This window comes from Myodes glareolus, chromosome 12 (assembly GCF_982192425.1).
Source record: "Myodes glareolus chromosome 12, mMyoGla1.1, whole genome shotgun sequence".
In the NCBI taxonomy this organism is placed as follows: Eukaryota; Metazoa; Chordata; class Mammalia; order Rodentia; family Cricetidae; genus Myodes; species Myodes glareolus.
The window spans coordinates 35,348,782-35,369,828 of NC_142037.1; the positions used below are offsets into that span (position 1 = coordinate 35,348,782).

General features: G+C 41.3%; 1 protein-coding gene across 5 annotated transcripts in view; it reads left to right on the forward strand.

The window, feature by feature from the left end:
• Pebp4 (phosphatidylethanolamine binding protein 4) overlaps positions 1–21,047 on the forward strand; it is a 236,452-nt gene that overhangs the window by 124,709 nt on the left and 90,696 nt on the right. For 4 of the 5 annotated variants that reach the window (XM_048422158.3, XM_048422159.3, XM_048422160.3 and 1 more), the window contains exon 4: positions 15,727–15,825. The exons of the other annotated variant lie outside the window; for it this stretch is intronic. In XM_048422158.3, the coding sequence (XP_048278115.3) occupies positions 15,727–15,825 (99 nt within the window). The remainder of the gene's footprint in view (positions 1–15,726; positions 15,826–21,047) is intronic. 5 annotated transcript variants of the gene reach the window in all.

Consider the following 21,047-nt stretch of genomic DNA (forward strand, 5'->3'; position numbering starts at 1 on the left):
CAGTGCTGGGATTATAGGCACACACTGCTCCAATTAACATTTTAAAAATATGGATGCCGGAGATCCCAACTTTGGTCTTCATGCTTACACAGCAACCTCCTTACCAACTGAGCCAACTCCCCAACCTTCTTTGTATTCTATTTTGTTGTGGAAAAAAAATCACTTAACCACTTAGCAATGATTTGCCCTCAACAAATGTTTAAGTGGTGGTACAAGTTTATTAAGTTTATAGGTCGATGTGCAACTATCCATACTTCCTCCCTAGCAAGCAGCCTCTGTTCTCTCCCCTCCTTCCCATTTGTTATTTCCAGTCCCACATACAGGTGGGTGCCTGTGTTGTTCGTCATTTTGGGGTGGTTTCTCTGATGTAGGATAACATCCTCAAAGCTCACTCATGTTACATGTGATAGTCATTCCCGTGTAAAGGCTATAAAGAAGTAAATATTATAGTGTATATATAAACGTTCAGTGACTTAGAAAGGGTTGACAAGGTTTTTGGCTTTGCAGTGGTATGACAATAACACGTTCAATGGAAATTTGACTTTAAATTTTGATCTTTCCCAAGCTAGCAAGAATATGATTCTCGTAATTCTCAAATACAAGTGAATGTACATATGTACATTTTCCGAACACATTTAAGCTGAGCTATTGTGATTGGCAGGTTTCATGCAATAAATGCATGTTGAGCTTTCAGCCTGATCTGTTTGCCATGGCTGATTGTGGTGTCGCCCCATTAAAAGCTGGTGAGCATTTGCATCTGTATATATCATCATGTTGTTATCAGCACACCCACTGATGGACGTTCAGGTGACTGTATCTTGGCTATTGTGACTCATGATATGGTGACCATAGGAGCAGAAATAACCCTCAGAAACCCAGATTCCAGATCCTTTAAACAAACCCAAGAAAAAGAATTGCTAGATTATATGAACAGGACCACTCTTCCAGTACTTAGGAATCTCAAGATTCAAAGGCTAGGATCTGAGCAAAGATCATCTTACTCAGCCTCCTTTGTGTTTTAGAAAGAAGCCAGAAATGGAGGGCTGGGCTTGGATCCCAGGTCACTGCGTAATAAGCACCCTTCTATGTCAATATGATCCCCCACAGAGGTTTCTAGCAGTCCCTAGACTGGGCCAGGCCACATGTAGTGAGTTCAAATGGCTCTGGGGACAATTCCATTCACTATCATTTTGTGGTTGGTTTTTTTGTTTTTGTTTTTTTCGTTGTTGGGTTTTTTGTTTATTCGTTTTGCTAGGATGGTCATGTGGTTTTTTGCAATGCTGGGAGCTGACCTCAAGCCTGTCAGCACATTATACAAGGTCTGCCACTGAGGCATAGCCGCATGGCAGGATCCCACAGTTTCACACGTTGACTGGACATCTCTCTCTCTCAGCTATGCTTACAGACTGAGTCTCCATGATAGAAAAAGAGACTCCCTTCTCAAGGACTTGCTGGCCTCTTCTTGACACCGCGGCAGCCTGTATGCTCTAGGGAACAGCCAGATTTCCTTCTGGTTACCTGGCCCAACTTTGGAATAGCTCGCTTCCTTACTTCTCCTGTCAACAGCCCCCACACATACATCCTAAACAGTTCCTGAGAACGTCCGTTCGTCGTCAGGGTGGTGGGAAAGCATTGTGACCCACAGCCCGTATCTCTTGAAAGAGATCTGCAACCCCATGCTCCAGGAGCCCTTCCCTTAGCTGAGTTCCTGAAGAGGTTGTCTATGAAGCAGCAGAGAGGTGATGCTGATTGTCTATTTTCTGTCGCTCTAACAAAATATCTCAGGCTGGGAAAATTATAGAGGGGAGTATTGTTTGGTTCAGCATCCTAGAGATTCAAAGCCACGGCAACAACTTAAACTTGGTGCTGGTAAGGACCTGTTGGTATGTGACATGGTGGTGTCAGGGGATATGCGGATCATGCAATGTGTTGCTGGTTTCTTTCTATCAACTCGATACGAGATAGAGCTATCTGAAAAGAGGGAACCTCAACCAAGAAAATGCCTCCATAAGATCAGGCTGTAGGGCATTTTTAAAACCGTGCCATTCCTGGGCTGGTGGTCCTGCATCCTATAAGAAAGCAGGCTGAGCAAGCCTTACTGCAGCACCCCTCCATGGCCTCTGCATCAGCTCCTGCCTCCAGGTTCCTGCCCAGCTTGAGTTCCTGCCATCACTGCCTTTGATGATGAACTGTGATGTGGAACTGTGAGTGAAATAAACCCTTTCCTGTTCAAGTTGCTTTTAGTCATGATGTTTCATCACAGCAATAGTAAGCCTATCTAAGACACGTGATTTAAAAAAAAAAAAAAGAAATCAGAAAACAATTGGAATTAACTGCAATCTCTCGTGAGAATTGTATTAATCTCTTCTAAAGGCTTAGTCTTAGTGGCCCAAGGACCACAATTACCATCACAATGAGGACCAAGATGGAAACCTTCGACTGAAGCCTTGGAGGAAGAGTCACACACAAACTGGGGTGACCCTTAACAGATGAGCACCCTGGACAGGGCCATGCAGCACAAAGTCTCTTAGAGCCCAACAGGAGCATAGGAGAGCTGCAGTGGGCAGGGAGGAGCCGCATGAAAAGCAAGGGAAAAGATGGGAGAGAAGAAAATGCTCCTTGGAGTTGTTCGAACAAGAAGGAAGATTCTGGACCTTTGTACAGTGGCTTTATATTTTTTTTAATTTTTTTTTTATCTTTTGTAGGTCTGAATCATTGATCCTAAGCACAAAAGCAAGCGTTTTGTTGTTGTTGTTGTTGTTGTTTTCCCAGAAACTCTAGAAGATATAGAAAAGCATAAAGAGGAAAACGATTCTGAATTACCTGAAGCCTAAGAGAGCTGTCAGTCACATGCATAAGCACTTCCTGTTTTTCCAGTCTGAAATTTTCAGTCATTTTGTCCTTTGAAAACGAAACGCCACCCGTCATCTCCTGTGTTTGAACACCTGGTGCCCCGCTGGTGGCGCTGTTTTGGATGGTCACGGAACCTTGAGGAAGTGGGGCCTCACTAGGGAAGTGGCTCACCCTCCTAGGGCCCTGAGGGTTCATAGCCCGGGCCCACTTCCGCTTCGATCTGTTCCGTGCTTCCTGGTAGTAGATGTCACGTGACCAGCCGCCTCCTGCTCTGGCTCGCAGTGCCTTTCACTCCAGGGTGGATTACATCCCCTCAGTTCTAGTTCCACGTAAGCCTTCCATGTTTGGGTTGGTTTTAGTAAGGCGTTTGTCACAGCGACCAAAAGGCGACCCAGAGTGGGGCTGAAGAGAGGGTATTGTGCACGAGTAACTGAGAATGGTCTGCGCCTTTCTTTGTAAGAAGACAGTGAACTCGTGAGGTTCGTTGGGTTTTTAACCTACCCTTTCGTCTTACACACTTACACAAAACTCTGGGGATAAACATTAAAAGCACACATTTATAGGCAAAGATAAGCTTTGATTATATATTTTGTTTGTATTTCACTGCTAATGAAATCCAGCATTTGTTCCTATGTGTATTGATCACTTGTGCTTCTTATTTTTAAAACTGATTTTTAGTATAATTTTTAGTATTTTTAGTATGGTCTATTCTTCCACTGAATCTTTTTTCCACTAGTCTTTTCCTCATTGATTCCAAAACGTACTTTATATATTAAGAATATTGTTCGTTTTTATAGATCATGTAACTGTTTCCCCTCAACTTGTTGTCTTTGAATTTCATTTTACATTTTTTTTTGCCATATAAAAGCCTTTAAAATATATCCAGTCAGATTATATCAATCTCTCCTCTCATGCCATTTACTGTTAACAGTTTGGTATGTATTTTTCCAGACATTTTCTGTGCATATGGAGATATATCTATAAATATATATATATAGCTAGATATATAAAGTTTCCTGCACACTGAAGATGTCATACACACACGGCTCTGCAACTTGCCTATTTCACATTAGTAGTATAAAGATCTCACTCCAGTCCCACGTCCCATTCCATGAATCCAATGTTCTGTTATTAAACCAGCTTTTAGAGGTGGTATTTCTTTCACTTTCGTTTTTAATTTTAACAGCTTTCTGACGTCTGAAAGAAATAGAGCCCTCGATTATCTATTCCATGTAACAAAGCTGGTTGATGTTAGCTGTTAAATTGGCGCAACAGGAAACCACCCGAGAGGAGAGTTTCTGTGAGGAGTTGGTCTGTTGGGGACTGTCTTGACTGGTAACTGAGGTGGGAGGACCCAGTCTGAATGCGGATGGCGCCGGTCCATGATCTGGCCCTTGACTGTGTAAGGGAGAAAGCAGATATCTTAGCCGAGATGGCAATCAGGAATGGCTGCATTCTCTCTGTGCTCTTGACTGTGAATGTGACATGACTTCCGGCTTGAGTTCCTTCGCCTTGACTCCCCCCAAAAGATAGACTGTAACCTGGAATTGTAAACCAAATAAATCTCTTCATCCCTTATGCTACTTCTGGTCAGGTTGTTTTATCAGTGCGACTATGGCATCACGGTAGCATTTATATATTTTTAATTTTTTTTTCTGAGATAAGATCTTGCTTTGTAGCCTTGGCTGGAGCTCACTATATAAACCAAGCTGGCCTTAAACACATAGATACATGCTTTCCTCTGACTCTCCACTGCTGGGATTAAAGGTGTACACCACCACACCTGACACCTCATAGCATTAATAATAATAGCCCAACTTTACCCTTCTGACTTGACACAACTCTGTCATATATTAAATGGTATATGTATATGTTAAACAGTACTATCATGCATAAAATACATGCACTGAAACTCGAGTTTCTCACTAGATTTTTTTTGTGCTTCTTGTACTTGTCTTTCAGTGCCATGTTGTTCTAATTATTTTAGCTTTGTAATATATTTTTAAGTCTTCAAAGTCAATACCACCCCCTCTTTCATCTTTTCCAGTGCCGCCTTTGATAATTTTTTTCTTTTAATTGCTTGCTTCTTGAATTTAATTATGAGTTTTAGAATCATGTGTGAAGTTTGCAAAATATTTACTTAAGGTTTCAGTTGGGACTATGGTTACACTAATGAATTAATTAAAGCCTTTTCTAGGTTTTCATAAAATACTTATTCAACTTAAAAGCAAAATGTGTCTTTGCATCTAGTCAATTTTGTGTGTGTTTTTAAATAAGTTATACATTTTTATCATGCTTGTTTGGAGGTAGGTTAGATTTTTTTACAACTGTAAATGGGGTTTTAAAGAATATTTTATTACTATTATTAGTATACAGAAAAGTAATGGTTCTCTGTCTTTTGGTATCAGCTCACTTTGCTTTTTTATTAGTCTGGTTATTTTCAGGGTTCCCGTAAAGGAATTCTCATATAGACAATCATGCCATTTGGAACAAAAGGAAAAAGTGGAAGATTTAGTGGCTTTATTTCTCCCTTCACTGTACTTGCACCTTGTCTCTTGCTTGTTTCCCCTTATTGCTTAGTTAGAATCAGTTCTGGGATGCATCAAACATGCAAGCTCCGCCGTCTGGAACTCCACTGAAACCACAGACTTATCTTTCCTCGCTGAGCCCTTGGAGACTTGTCTGAGTTTATCCTTCAATTCTCAGGTTTGGTTACTGTAGTGTCTAATATGAGATTAATTGTTCCTTTTAGATTTTTAACACTCTGCGATCAGTGTCTGTATCTCTGTTCTGTCTTCAAAAAGTAAAGAGTGGTTCCTAACGTCACACGTCACATCCATGGTCTCTGTGGATACACATCTTCCCAGTGCTACACTAGCCCCATCCTCTTGGGCGCCACAGCTCTGTGGTTTCCAGGTTCTCTCCTAATGCCCTTCAGCTCTCTTGTCTCCACACGCATTTGAGTTCCTGGCTTCTTCCTTTGATTCTCCACAAGTTATCCCTAGATGGTATTTGAGGTCCCCAGATACATGCTAATTTTCCAAGTCTTGGGATATATATGAAAAGGTTATATCTGCCTAATCCAACTCTTTAGTTACCAGCTACATTGACTGGTTTTGTATGTCAACTTGACACAGAAAGGTAGGAACCTCAGTTGAGGAAATGCCTCCATGAGATCCAGTTCTAAGGCATTTTCTCAATTAGTGATCAATGGGGGTGAGCCCAGTCCATGGCGGCTTGTTTTGTGATATTTTGTTGTATTCTGACAAATAAAACTTGCTTGGAGTCAGAGGGCAGAGCTAGCCACTAGCTAACCATAGAGGTCTGGAGGTCTGTACAGAGAGGAGACAGGAAGTGATAAGATGAGGCAGAGAGAGGGTCTAGCCCCTATTTTATAGAGGAATGAGAGAGGTAGGAAGCAACCGGCAGCTGCTCCTGGTTCTCTGACCTTTCAGGTCTTTACCTTGATATCTGACTCCCAATTTTTTATTGATTAAGATTAAATAGACTTACACTTCACTGAGCATTCAACTCAGGGCACGAAAGCAAGAGATAGTCACTCACCCTTAACTTTGTAGCTAATGCAGCTGCCACCTGTGGACACAGTTGCAACCACAGCCACCAGAGTTGGCTGGTTTTCCTCCCTTGCCCCATGCCCTCTGAGCAAGTAATGGGTTTTGCTGTTGCAGCCTCTCTGCAGAAATTTCCGCAGGCCCTTGGGCTCCGAACATGGCCAGAGGTAGCCTCTCACCACCAGCCAGCTCTGCCTTCGGGCAGCCCCCTCCACACATGCTGCATTCACACCATCCCCTGTGTGTGTTTTTCAGACAGCCGGCTCCCTCTCCCCATGGGCTGTGGGCTTCCCCTGGACCCACTCCTCAGGTTGCTGCCACACTAGGAAGCTGCCTTGACACCCACTCGGACTCCTACTGTTGCTGTACCTGCCACACGCTCTCAGTTCGCAGCTACATGCTAGCAGCTGTGCAGCGCCTGTGTTCTCTGTTCAGAGGTACTACACAGCAGCAGCCAGCCTCAGCCTTCACTGTCAGCAGCAGCAGATTTGGGGAGACAATTGGGAATTCTTAAAGTGGGGAATCTGATAAAGAGAGAGTTTTCCTCACATTAAAAAATGGGAAACTATGATGGAGGGAGTTAGGTTTCTGTATGATTCCACTATGGATAGTTTAAAACTGGGACAATTAAATGAGGGGATAATTAACTTATATAGGGTTTATGTAATGTCAGTTATAAATATTATCAGTTTGATAATTCTTGTTTTATTCCTAAAAAAGTGGGTTGATATGAGTGCCAAGTTGGTTGATATGAGTGCCAAGATACAGGCTTTAGAAAAAGTTACTAGAGAAAATAATGCTATTTTCACTGATAAGTTACAAGCCTTAGGAAAACTTACTAAAACAGATAATAGAGATAACCAGATAAAGATGGAGGAATTTAAAGGAGAACCAACTTCAGTATTTCATTATAAAATTATACTGGAACAGCTAAGGTTTTCAAACAACCAACCTTAATTTATCCTGTCACCTTATAGGAACAGCTGTCAAATGACAGGTATCCCCAAGTCTGGGTAAGAGCTGACTGGATTCCTGTGGAAATGTTAGATTTGAGGAAATTTACGGAAGCAATGGTCTCATGTAATATGCATTCACCTTTGTGACGCAGATGTTGAATTCATGATCAACTAGTAACAGAATTTTCCCATAAGACTGGAAAGGCTTGGTTATAGCAGTATTGGAGCGTGGTCCTCAATTGCAGTGGAGGACCTGGTAGAAAGATGAAGCCAAGACCACTGGACAATGAAGTAGGGCTAAAGGTATTGAAATTTCCCAAGACCAACTTCTCGGAGAGGGTGATTATGCTAATGTGTGAAGACAATCTGTATATGACGACCACACCTGGGCTCTACACTGTGCAGTAGCTTTGAATGCTTGGGACAGACTTGAAGAAGTTGGAAAGAGAACTGAGTCATTTACTAAAATTATACAGGGCCCTAAAGAAATTTTTACTGGTTTTTTTATTACAAAGATTGACTTCATTCTCCAAATTCAGAAGCTAGACAGATAATCATTGAATACTTGGATTTTGAAAATGCTAATTCATGATGCAAAAGGGTAGTTAGGCCTTTAAAGGCAAGACCAGTACCCATAGAGGAATGTATTTGAGATACAGTCGATATTGAATCTCATAACCATGATGATGTTTGGGTAGAAGACGTGATTTCCAGAGGCTTAAAGAAAAATAAAAATGTCAGGTGTTTTAATTGTGGCAAACAAGGTCACCTAAAAAGGGATTGTAGACAGGGCATTCCTAGAAACAATGTTTCTTGTGGTAATAATCCAAACAGAAGGTCCTTACCTTCTGGAGTATACAGAAGGTGCAATAAAGGTTAATATTAGATCAATGAATTCAGATCAACAAGGGAAAGACATGGTAACATTTTGCCATTGGGAAATGCCCTGGGGGGCTCTTTCAGTCCCCCATGTCAAATTTGGTTCAGTCTTTCCCTATCATCATGGGGGAAACTCCTCCTCAGAGCAATTAAAGGACCTAATACCTATTGTAAAAATCCATACTGCTCTGAATGATAGGACAGTTTTAGAAGATAAAACAAAAATTTCAGGAGAAGCCATTAAGTAAATATTTCGGTAAACTTCTATAAATGATCAAAGATCAAAGTTAAAAAAAAAAACAAATAAATGGCATTGTAATTGAAGGTCTTGTAGACACCGTGATAGATGTAATAATAATTGCATCAGAATCTTGGCACCCAAATTGGCCTTTTCAGGAGGTAAATGATGAGACTTTAGGGATTGGAACTTTATCACGAGTAAAATAAAACTTGATATAGGTTAAATGTAGAGGGCCAGAAGCACAGAAAAGAAAGTAAAAGCTATATGTAGCTAACATAGCAATGAATTATGGGGAAATGATTTGTTACAGCAATTGAGTACCCAGATTAACATTCCTTCAATCTCAGAAACAAACAACAAACTAACATGTTTCTGAGAAAAATACTAAAAGGTCTTAGAAAGGACACTCACCAGCCATTCAGGTTGTACAAAAACACGGCACAACAACTGCTGATCTTTCAAAGGTAACAAAAGGCCTACCTTTAAAATGGTTAACTGACAAACATGTCTAGGTGGAACAATGGCCTTTGACATCAGAAAAATTACCAAAAATTGTCTTAGAACAACTGGTACAGGAACAGCCAAATGCTCAACATATTGAAGAATAGACCAGTTCTTGGAATCCTTTTGTATTTATTATTAAAAAGAAATCTGGAAAATGGAGCTGATTGGCCCTCTACAGCCTGAATTCCCCTGCCTTCTCTATTACCTAAAGGAGTTATTATAGTTACTGATTTAAAAGACTGTTTTTTCACTATACTTTTACAAGAAAAGAATGAAGAAAATCTGCTTTCATGGTGCCTACTTATAAAAATTTTCATCCTGTTAAAAGATAGCAGTGGAAGATTCTCCCACAAGAGATATTAAACAGCCTCATTCTGTGCCAATATTTTGTACAATGGCCATTGGCAATGATTCATGTACAATTTCCTCAATCTATAATTTACCATTATATGGACTTACTAGCTGATTCAAATATAGATTCTTTAGAGAAAACATTTGAGAAAGTAAAGAAAATTTTGCTTTGTTGGGGATTACAAATTACTCCTGAAAAAAGTACAGAGAGGAGAGTCTATTAATTACAAAGGATATAAAATAGGTTTACAAAAAAATTCAACCGCAAAAGGTAAAAATCAGGAGAGATCAATTGAGGATTCTCAATGAATTTTAAATAATGTTGAGAGACATTATCTGGCTACAGCCCACAATTTGATGAACAACATGAGAACTGAATAATTTACTTCAAACCTTACATGACAGTAAGGACTTAAATAGCCCTAGAAAATTATCAGCTGAGGCTAAGAGAGAATTGGCTTTGGTAGAAAATAAACTACAGGATGTGGATTGTGTGGCTCCAGATCTTAACTACATTCGGTCATATTACCCTCCAAACATTCCCCTACAGGAATTTTAATGCAGAGAGAAGATAATATCTTAGAATGGTTATTTTTGCCACACAGAGTAAAAATTAAAGACCTATGTAGAAAAAGTTTCTGAGTTGATTCTAAAAAGAAAAGTGAAACTTCATCAATTAACAGAAATAGACCCAGCAGAAATTATAGTGCCTTTTACTAATGCTTAAATTTTCTCTTTATGGGAGGAAAATAAACATTGGCAAAGAGTTTTCAGTGATTTTTTGGGAGATATTAACAATAAATATCCCAAAACAAGATAATTAAGTTTGTAAAGAGAACTAACTAGATCCTTTCTCACATTTTATGGGAAACATCAATTTCTGGAGCCCCTACATTCCATACTAATATAAACAAATCAGTAAAGGCAGGTTATAAATCAGGAAATTTGAATAAAGAGACTCAAAGCTCTGATGATTTTGTTCAAAGGTCAAAATTATATGCTATTCTCATGGTATTATTAGATTTTACAGAACTTCTTAATATAGTTACTGGCTCTCAATATGCACAAAGAGTTGTTTTACATATTGAAACTGCTGAATTTATTTCAGATGATACAGAATTGACTTTATTATTTACCCAGTTACAAGAAGTGGTCAGAAATAAAATCATTCCTTATATATAAACCACATATTAGATCCCATGCAGATCTTCCAGAACCTCTGGCACATGGTAATGATGAAATTGATCAACTATTGATAGGAAATGTGCTAGGAAGCCTCAGATTTTCATTAAAAATACCATGTCAATAGCAAAGATTTGAAAGAAAATTTTTCTATCACCTGGCAACAACCCAAGGAAATTATAAGGAAATGTCCTACTTGTTCTTTGCACAACCAAACTCCACTACCTTCAGGAAGTAACCCAAAGGGTACTCAAAGAAATAATATTTGACAAATGGACATGTTTCATTTTGCAGAGTTTGGAAAATTAAAATATGTACACCATGCCATAGATACATATTCAGGATTTCAATGGGCATTCGCTTTGTGTTCTGAAAAGGCTGATTCTATAATCTCACAATTGTGAGAAGTTATGGCCATTATGGGTGGCATAACTGTACAAATAAAGACTGAGAATGCTCCAGCATATGTCTCTAGTAAAATGGATTAAGTTTTTGTATATTACAACATAAAACATATTACAGGTATACCACACAATTCTACAGGGCAAGCAGTTATAGAAAGGTCTAATCAAACTCTAAAAGATATACTTAATAAACAAAAACAAGTAATAAAGACTGCCAATGATAGATTGCACAATGTTTTATTAACTTTAAATTTTCTAAACGCTAATGAGAGAGGAATGACAGCTTCAGAGAGATGTTGGATAATAGAAAAAACTACTGAATTAAATCAGACTGTATAGTTTAAAGATCTGTTGACCTCAGAATGGAAACCAGGACATGTGTTACACTGGGGAAGAGGTTTTGTTATTATTTTACAGAAGAAGAAACGGTACAATTTTGGATACAACCAAGATTGATAAAGATTAGATTTGAATAAGAGAGTCCTCTTAATTAGAAGAGGTGATAGTTCATCGAATAGCATGGCCATTCAATCTAAACTACTTTATAAAACTAACAAATGCTTTTCATTTGATCAAATATAACTTGCCAAATGGAAAACTCCCCAAAGTTAGGGTTGTGGCTGGGTTTTACTCTTGTCATTTCAGGATAATGAAGGCATCAAAATAAGAAATCTAAAGACCACTGGAGAAATGAGACATCTGAAGAAAAAGGATAAATCATCCAGAGAAAATGTCCCAAGAAAAAGAGTAAATTGGCCTAATGGTATATCACACTTCCAATAGAATAAAATTTTCTAAATCTTCCCAAATGTTTGTTTCTGCTGTTTTCTACAGACATATAATGTAAATGATCTTTTTGTAGTCCAACTTTAATTAAAATTACAGCTGGCTTTGGAGTTGGAACATGGCTTTCTCCTTCTCTAAACCCAAACATGCTTGTTAGAAGAAAATCCAAAATCTCTGTCTCGTGTCAGAAGAGCCATCTGATATAGGACAGAAAAAAAAAAACAAAATTAGGGACTATTCTATTACCATTAATCTCATAATTCTTTGGTTTTATTTTGGCTCTTTAAAACTTTTCTTAAGGTTTAAATATTATCTCAGAATTCATAAAATTAATACATATATATATATATACACTTAAACTTTTTGCCATGATATTAATAGTCATATAGAATACTAACTAATTCTAGAAAAAAGGCTTCGTCTGTTTTCCCATAGATGATTTGGGTTTGAGTCTCTAGCTGGTAACTAGAAATTAAGGTTTCTGTACTCTGGATATATATAACAAATTATTGTCCTTTAACCTCTTCAAGATATGCTACATATGATATTTAAAATATTTAAGCTTTCTGCAGTGATCCCTGTCCATGCCTAACAGTGACCTTTGAAATCTTCAGAAGGAAGATGGGGCCCTACACCAACAATTCCACTGGGACTGTAATAATGCCACTAAACTGACAATGCCACCCAAAGATTGACATTGGACTAAAAGTTGCTCAGGACAATTTCAAGGTGGTTGGCTGAGATGGTTCAGCTTCACAGACTATTCTAGCCAACAGCTGAGGTTAGCCCTGCATTTTCCCACTACACAGAGACTGGACAACAAACGGCACAGCTGTTTCTCCCAGGACTTGACAATTGCATCAGTTTTTTCAGGGTCACCTAAAAATGCAGCTACTCCCAGACAGCAGGAAGTAATTTTAAGAACACAACATCCATATTCCCAAGAGGTGGGATGGGTGGTTCTTCATAGTTCAGTAGGTTATGGATATTTGTCATCATTTAGGGGGATTGATTACAAGTTTGATAATGGTCAGGCAAAAAGCTGAACACAGAAGATTAGATTCAGGGATCTTGTTCTGAAAAGAAAAAGGGGGGATATAGAAATGATAGGATAAAAGGGTAGATTATTGAATCTACTTTTAAGCTTAAAAAACTAACTACTAGTCCTAACTATTTGATATTGGTATGGATTTTTATATATTGATACAAATTTGAGGTTATTTTGTTTTACTATATATGTTTCTACTCCTGTTTATGATATTTTTTGTATATTGATACAAATTTAAGTTATTTTTGTTGGAACATTTCTACTCTTGTTCAAGGTATTGCACCTCTGCAACTTATTTAACAATGTAATATAAATTTCTAGTCCTTGAAAGTTATTATTACAAGGTATTTAGGATAATAAGGAAATGTAAGTTAGTAGTTAGTCACCTATTATAATCAAACTTGTCATATTAGATATGTTTTAAAGGTCAAACAGAGATATATTTTAGATAGACAGGTGGTATTCAAACATTTCAGAGATCTATAGAATATGACATTTATGATGTTTTAATAACATAAAGGTTTTTTTATGACAATGAGACATATCTGTTCCTGGCAGCACCAATCTTCTTCATAGAAGATGATAGATAACAAAGAAATTCTATATGAAATTTACTTTCTTTGTTGCAAAAGTTAGCCACTGGGCAAAAATGTGTCCTTATCTTGACTGCTGATAGTATGCTGTCCAAATTGGACAAGAAGCACACAATAGGAAGTGACCTTGCCAAACTTTGCCAAGACAAGGTGAGACAGTCCTCCAAAAATCCTGCTTTACAAATAAGTCTGTCAGGTATTCTAGGCCTGTAGGCCAACATGGTTGCCCCAAAGTAACAGAGGAACCTTGGGTGATTGTCCAGGCAGCCAGCTGTTTCTGTCATTTCTTAATTTTGGAGGTTTGTACTTCCTGTTTACTCAGGTAATATTTTATCCTTCTCAGGTTTCTAATGGAGTTGAAGATTAGATAATTATGGTATAGTTTTCCTTGTTAACAAATTCAGAAATGAAACTAACAAAAGAAGTGTAAAGTGTATAAAGTTGAGAGACATAAAAAGATAGTTTGGGGTTAGTAATGAATATTGGGAGCTACTGAGTGCCAGCCTCAGCACTCCTTCAGGGTTCAGAACAGGACTTCTACGACAAGCGAAAACTGGCTTGGGAATGGGATCTGAGGGGTAGAACAAACGAACTGACTCGGGCATGTTTTTCCTGCATGTGTTTTCATTCCTTGGGGGAAGATGAGCGTGAGAGCATAAGGCATAGGGTAAAAAGGGGGCAGAGATCTCCACAACGCTTTCAGTTTATATAGGCACACCGACAAGCCAGCAGCCCGATAGGTGGTAACAAGAATATCAAGCACACATTTTCACAGAGTCACAAGAAACCAGTGGATCTGGCAAAGAGGTGCCTTATGTCTCAGAGGGACTGTGGTTGTAAAGTTCTCCTGCAGGCTTGATTTGCTTTAGGGTCTTAGCCAGTTGGGTTTAAAAGAATCTCTTCTGGGGACCTTGCTTTTGACTCCATCAGGGTACCCAGGTGAGAATTTTTTCCTCTGAAGCTAGTTTTAGCAACTTAGTTAAAACTTTTTTTTTTTGTAAACAGTTAATTTCCTGGGCTATGATCCTATGTTAGTTGAAACCAAGATAAAGGGTAATTATTAGTAGCCTGTTAAGTCAGAGCAGAAGCCCAGTAGATTACACCTTCCTGAGTCTGCTCTTAGGGCAGACATATTTACCTCCTGTATGAGTCTCCTTTCTTACCAGAGACTACTGTCAATAAAGAAAGTTTGTGGGGGACTATTTTTATGTAGATTTTGGGTATAAAAACAAGTCCTTGACTGACTAAATCCTTTTCACACCATGGCTTCATGATGTGGGAGGAGGTATTCAATTGCCCTACAGGAGAAGTCAGGTTTATACATGCTGGGGTACTCTAAAAGAAAAAAATGCCATGATTTCACAAAATGGACAGTGACTTCTCCGAAGGATAGGTGTGCCCGTAGCTCTGCAAAAATGGGTTCTCCGATGAAGTATACACTTCCCATGGATAGTCCAATAGATCTGTCAGTTGTACATTTATTATGTAATACTTGTGGGCTCACCACAAATACAAGTTAGGATAGAAAGTGAATTAGGTACAACACTTTGGACTCACCAAGATAGGATAGTTATGGAGTATTTTCCTCTGAATTTGTCAAATGCAAATGTACTAGACACTGTGAATGCAATTATTTCCTCTGTGTGTGTGTGTATTAAGTACAATAACTATAACTATATATATTACAATAGCGCTCTCTCTCTCTCTCTCTCTCTCTCTCTCTCTCTCTCTCTCTCTCTCTCTCCATTGCCTTTGTCTCCTCAGCCCACCCTATTGTATTGCACTTTCAACAAAACACTGGCCACAAACGACTATGCCCTTTCCTATGTGTTTATCCTTATTACCTATCCCTTAAACAAAACCCGCCTGGGCATGTGGTTCTTCCTACACCATGTTCTAATAGATGGAGCACTTTCTAGCATGCCAGTGTTCAGCTAGTGTTTGTTGAAGGGATGACCGTACTCCAGTGGCTCTGATGCCAGATCAAGTTCTCACTGATGTGTTGCGTAAACAGTACCTGGAGGGCACGCACTCTGCTGTCGGGCTTTTACTGTTTTCTCCATGGTACCTGGTATGGAGTCGTGGACTCTCGCCCACCAGATAGTAGTAAAATCTTGTTGGATTTATTTCTTCAACAAGGCTAAGAGTCCTAGCATATTTCATAGACTTCATTTTTTCTGAGAGTAAACATGCATCACGAGGGAAATGCCAATGGGAACAGAGCAAAGCAGGTGGGCTATGGCGGGCATTGGCGACATTCTCCATTGGAAAGCGGGTAGAGCCTTCCCCTGTGGTATTGTTCTATCACATGCCAGCTACCATGTATGTTACGTTACTTCTTGATGCCTGTGTTACAGGGTGCGCAGTACCTGCTGGTGATGGTGGATCCGGATGCCCCCAGCAGGACAGACCCCAGGATGAAATACTGGAGACACTGGGTAGTGTCCAACATCACAGTAAGGAGACCAACGGGTGTTGTCAGAACGGTTTCTAACTGTAGCTGAGGTCATTTTCCTGTATGGCTTCTCATTCATCTAAGAGGGCTGGAGATGAGGGTGAGTGAGGCCTTCTGGGTCAAATGCCCAAGTTTTCTAAGAACATCAAAACCACATCTAAACGTGAGCCGTGGTGGGCTAGAGAACAAGGTTTCGGGACAAGAGCAGTAGAAAACGTCGATTCTGTGCATTTACTATTCTTTGTGATAGAGGTCTTCCTCTCTGATACCATTTCAAGGTATTGGAGACTGAAGAGCCGACTCACAAAACTTCTGGAAGTCTAAAAGTTGACACAAGCACTTCACTGGGGTTTGGTGTGTGTGTGTGGGGAGGCGGAGGTCCGCCAGTTTGATTGGCAGGGTTTGGATGATCACGTGATGGGCCTTCCTATTGCCGTATGAGCGGCAGTAGGAGAATGTGTCCCCGCACAAAGGATGCAGGGACAGCTCGCTTCTTTATATAGAAATAAGTCAATGCTTGCGAGTTGGTTTCATGATAGCTGGGGAGGAGCCTAGCTCGCCTTTTTCAGAATACGTCTGAGGCACACACTATACCAACACAAGTGTTAGATCTGGCTTGAATTGGTTTGATCTCTCATCTCATCAAGTGGGCTTTTAAAGATACCGCTATCGGAATAGACATCACAGTCACCCTTTGGTACCCTCAGGGAACCACCATGAGTCTGTTATATGAAACAATGTTTGAGACAAGCCTGTGTACTTCTTCTCAGATGCTCTAAATCTTCTCTAGCTGATTTTCACACTTAATACGATGCAAACGCTGCCTAGGTATCGTGTTGTGCTGTATTGTTTAGGGAATCAATGATGGGGAGAGGAAAATGCCTGCACTTGCTCGCAGATGTAATTCTCTCCCTATTTTTCTTGCCAATCTGCTTTTGGTTGAATTTGAGGATGTGGAACCCACAGGGAACAGAGGTCTAGCTGTATGTAACCCAAATTTGTTTCCCAATCCTGTTCAATTACGGAATCTCAAATTCATGAGCGGCTTGGTAGAACACTTTGGAGAAATCCACATTAGCCTGTAGCCTTTGAAATCTATGCCCAGACAGCCTACACGCAGCTTTTGCAAAGAACGTGGAAAGGCCTCTGCCTTCTGAGACAGTAGAGTAGGAAAATGAAGTTTGAATGTGTTGTGAGTTAAGAAAGAACTGGTTGCCAGCCCAGAGACCAGACACTCCCTGTTTCTCTTGACTTCCTGTGGTCATCCTGATGACCCCATGAAGAACACCCGGGAAGCTTTTAATCCCAGCACTCAGGAGGCAGATCTCTGTGAATTTGAGGCCAGCCTGATCTACAAGAGCTAGTTCCAGGACAGACTCCAAAGTTACAGAGAAACCCAGTCTCAGAAACAAAAACAAAACACCCTAGAAAATGTAGAGAAAGCCACGGAGGCAAAGACTAGTATCTTGAATGCTGGGACCACAGGCAGAAGCAGGGACATGAGTTTAACTAAGCCACTGACTCCTCATCAGGGAAGACTCTCACACCAGAGTGGGTAGGTGGGTAGGGAGAGGGGCGTTAGCCTGGCAACCAACCAATGTCCCAACACTAGGACCCTTCCGAGGAAGTTCAGGGAGACATGCCTCCTTGAAAACAGCCTGGTTGTAGCCCAGGTGGGGCTTCATAAGCAGCAGTGGACTGTGGGAGAACTTCGCAATTAGCAAAGGGACAGTGTTACCGGGGGGTGGGGGAGGTGTCTTGATGTGTGTGGCAGGCGTGGCAGTAGAGGGCACGGTAGATGGGCAGTTTGTCAGACTGGCTTCCATCTAGAGCATCATTGTTCTCCAGTTTATGGGTGGAAGTTCAAGAAAGGAATTTTCTAGGTCATACTCATAGACACCCCATACACACCTACACACCTGCACAGGTACATGCACACACGTGGCTCCCTGTGAGAAGGTTTCAGTCGGGATTCTTAGGCCCGAGGAAAAAGCCATGTGGGCAGAATGGTTTCCCAGTTGGGGAGCCCTGGGACTGTGACAGAACCCCTCAAGATGTCTGACACCCCATGCCACCTACCCCCATCACCCCAATACTCACTCAGGACATAGCCCTCACACCAGGTCTGTGCTGTGAGCCAGGGTTTAGCCCCAGAAGCCCTGCTCAGACACAGCAGGTGGCAGGTGACAGGTGGCAGCTGTCAGGCAAGCCTGCTAAGCCACAGCGCTTAACCACAGCCACCTGCCAGGGCATGGCCCTCCCTTCCCGTTCGCCCAGAGGAGGCTCAGGTTTCAGTCACATTGCCACCCACTTTCCTTCTTCTGGGTGCCCGGCAGGAAGCTGTGGCTTTTCCTGATGGAGTTACTTGGCCCTGCCACCTGCCCCTGTGTTCTGCTAGCCAGAAAGACAGCATCGGCCAAGTGGGTTCAGGTCTCGGGTCCTGGAGCTCTGTTGAAGAAAGCAGGGTGGGGGGTGGGGTTCTGGCCAAGCCTAGGAGCCTGAGGTTCACACAGAAGGGCAGGCTGATACCACGGAGGAAGGTAAATTCTTGAGCCCACCTTCCCACAGAACTCCACAGACTTGGGTGGGGAGAGGCCCATTACCTGGCAACTGGCTCACCTCCGGGTACCAGGACCTTCCCAGGAAGTTCAAGGGGACAGAGGCAGCCTGGTCGTGGCCCTGATGAAGTCTTTGGCCATAACCAAGGTATCTTCTAAGGTGCCACCCAGTTCCCTGGCCGTGCTGTGGAAGAGTTCGCAGATACACGAGTAGCAGCTTCCACCTTGACCAAGTCCTTCAGAAGAGCTCTGGGTGGGGGAGGCTGTAGCACTCAGACCTGGCATGACAGTTGATGTCACCCATTCGTGAGGCTGTTTTCTTTTCTTTTTTTTAATTATTACTTTCTGTGTGCATCTGTGTTTCGCCTGCATGTATGTTTATATGAGGGTGTCAGGTTCCCTGGCCCCGGAGTTACAGGCAGCTGTGAGCCACTATAACTTGAACTCAGGCTCTCTGGAAGAACAGTCAGTGCTCCTAACCGCTGAACCATCTCTCCATCTCTCCCCAGCCCGTGAGGCTGTTTCAAACAAAAGCATTTTGGAAACGATTAAAACATCAGTCACTTTGTGAGCTAGCATTGCTTCATTAAATGATAGGAAAGCGGGGGCTAGAGAGGTTCAATGACAGTCTCTGCTAGCTGTCGTGGTAGATTGTAGCTGCAGGTATTGGATATGTGTCCCAGACTCTAAACGATTCATATCATACAACACTGTTGTGGGGCCCCACCATGTCCATCAGTCTCTTATCAGTCCCATTATGTCCAGGGACCACCATGCCCCTCTGTAAGATGAAAACAATCTCTGCCCCATTCCCATGACTCCAGCACACTGCTGAATGAGTAGAGGCTTCTAGGGCACATTGCCCATGGAATGCTGCCTTGGCATAATAACAAATACCTGGTCCGTGTTTTGGACCCCATAAAACTACACCCCACGCATCAACCATTACTCAGACACCCTCATCAGTAAGCCATGTAGTAAAGCCACTGCAAACAGAGTAACAATGGCCCTGTGATTCCCAATGGCCACAGAGAGTAACCTGGAGGAAGATAAGCTAGCCTTGGTACCAGACAACCAGATATAACTGGACATCAGGCCAAGTCATGGCCATGGAACCCCTTCAGTGGAGATAATGTTTTCAAAGGCGATCCAGAGCAGAACAGGAACATGGGGGAACATCTGTAGCCACCTTCCCCCAACTCCATCCAAAAGACAGGTTCACAGAGTCCATATAGAAAAGGATAAGGTTCTAGGAAAGAGGACATCTTAAATAAAGAGTCAGAGGTCAAAAGGGGCAAGAAACAGGACCAGTCCTTGTGTGGTGGTTAAGAGCAATGGCTCGAGTCAGACCACTCTGGTTCAAATCCCAAGCCAACCATTATTGGCTGTGTGATCTTGGGCAAGCTGCTCAGCTTCTTTGGGTCTCAATGTACTCATCTGTAAAGTGGAAATATTTATAATCTCTGCCTCACACTGTTAAAATAATGTTTATCTATGTTATTTCGGGTAAAATACTTAGAGCAAAAGTCCATAGTACATAGCTGGCTTTAAGCAGTTGGGCACTGAGCTGCTGCTATGGCCATTGCTCCAAGCCAAGTACCTACCCCTTGAGCTCTAGAGTCACGAAAGCAAATGAAATCCAGGAAGGTGATGTCTTCCACAGGGGTGGTATTATGAGGGTCCAGAGGCAGTCTTGGGTAGAATTCCCCTCTCTTGTCGGTTCCCATGGGCTCAGCAACAAGACTAGGTACAAGATACCCACCCACACCCCACCTAGCCATGCCAAGGGATACAGGGATGTAGACATAACACACGAGGTGCTCCTCGGCCCCTGTCTGAAACTCTTTCAGGGGGTGAAAGAGATTTCTAGTCAAAGGCAGACATAGTGGCACACACCTGTGATCCCAGCACGCAAGAGGCTGAAGCAGAAGGACCTGGAGTTCCAGGCTAGCTTGGCCTCTGCACTGAGATGCTGCCTTAAAATACAAACAAAGGACCAGGAATTCCTAGCATCCCAGAGCGGGATAGCATCCTCCTCCCTGGTGCCATGTCCTCGGGGTTTTTTTACAGATGCTTTTCAGTTCTGCTGAGGCCCAATTGAGATATCAATTAGTCTGCATCATTCACTCCAGGAGAAGAGTTTATTGGCTCCTTGTCTTATTTGTCTCTGAAATTAGCGCTCAGAGCTTTTCATGCGGATATTTTCATTAGACTCTTTTTTTATTGTTAATGGGAATATTAAACACAGGAAGATGGTACATGAATGCTTTTCCACAAAGACTATCATGACTGGTGACAAAGAATATGAAGAATAATTAAGGAGACAAGTACCTTTTTTTTCTTCCAAAAAAGAAAATCTTCCCAGAAACCGTCAATGATTCTAAAATTTGTCCTGAATGTCTTTTTTGTTTTAAAAAAGAAAAGGAGCCGCCAAGTTCACACTTCCCCTTTCACTCAGTGCCCTCAACCTTTGGCAGCCATAAATGGCAACCAATTCTGGGTTAAATCAAAGGGACCTCTAAGGGGTCATTATTCTGTCTACTTTTCTATAGGGTTGGATTTTTTTCTGTAATAAAAGGTTATAGTGTGTGTGTGTGTGTGTGTGTGTGTGTGTGTGTGTGTGTAAATGACCTCTAAGTATGTTAGGTGAACAAGAGGAATAGAA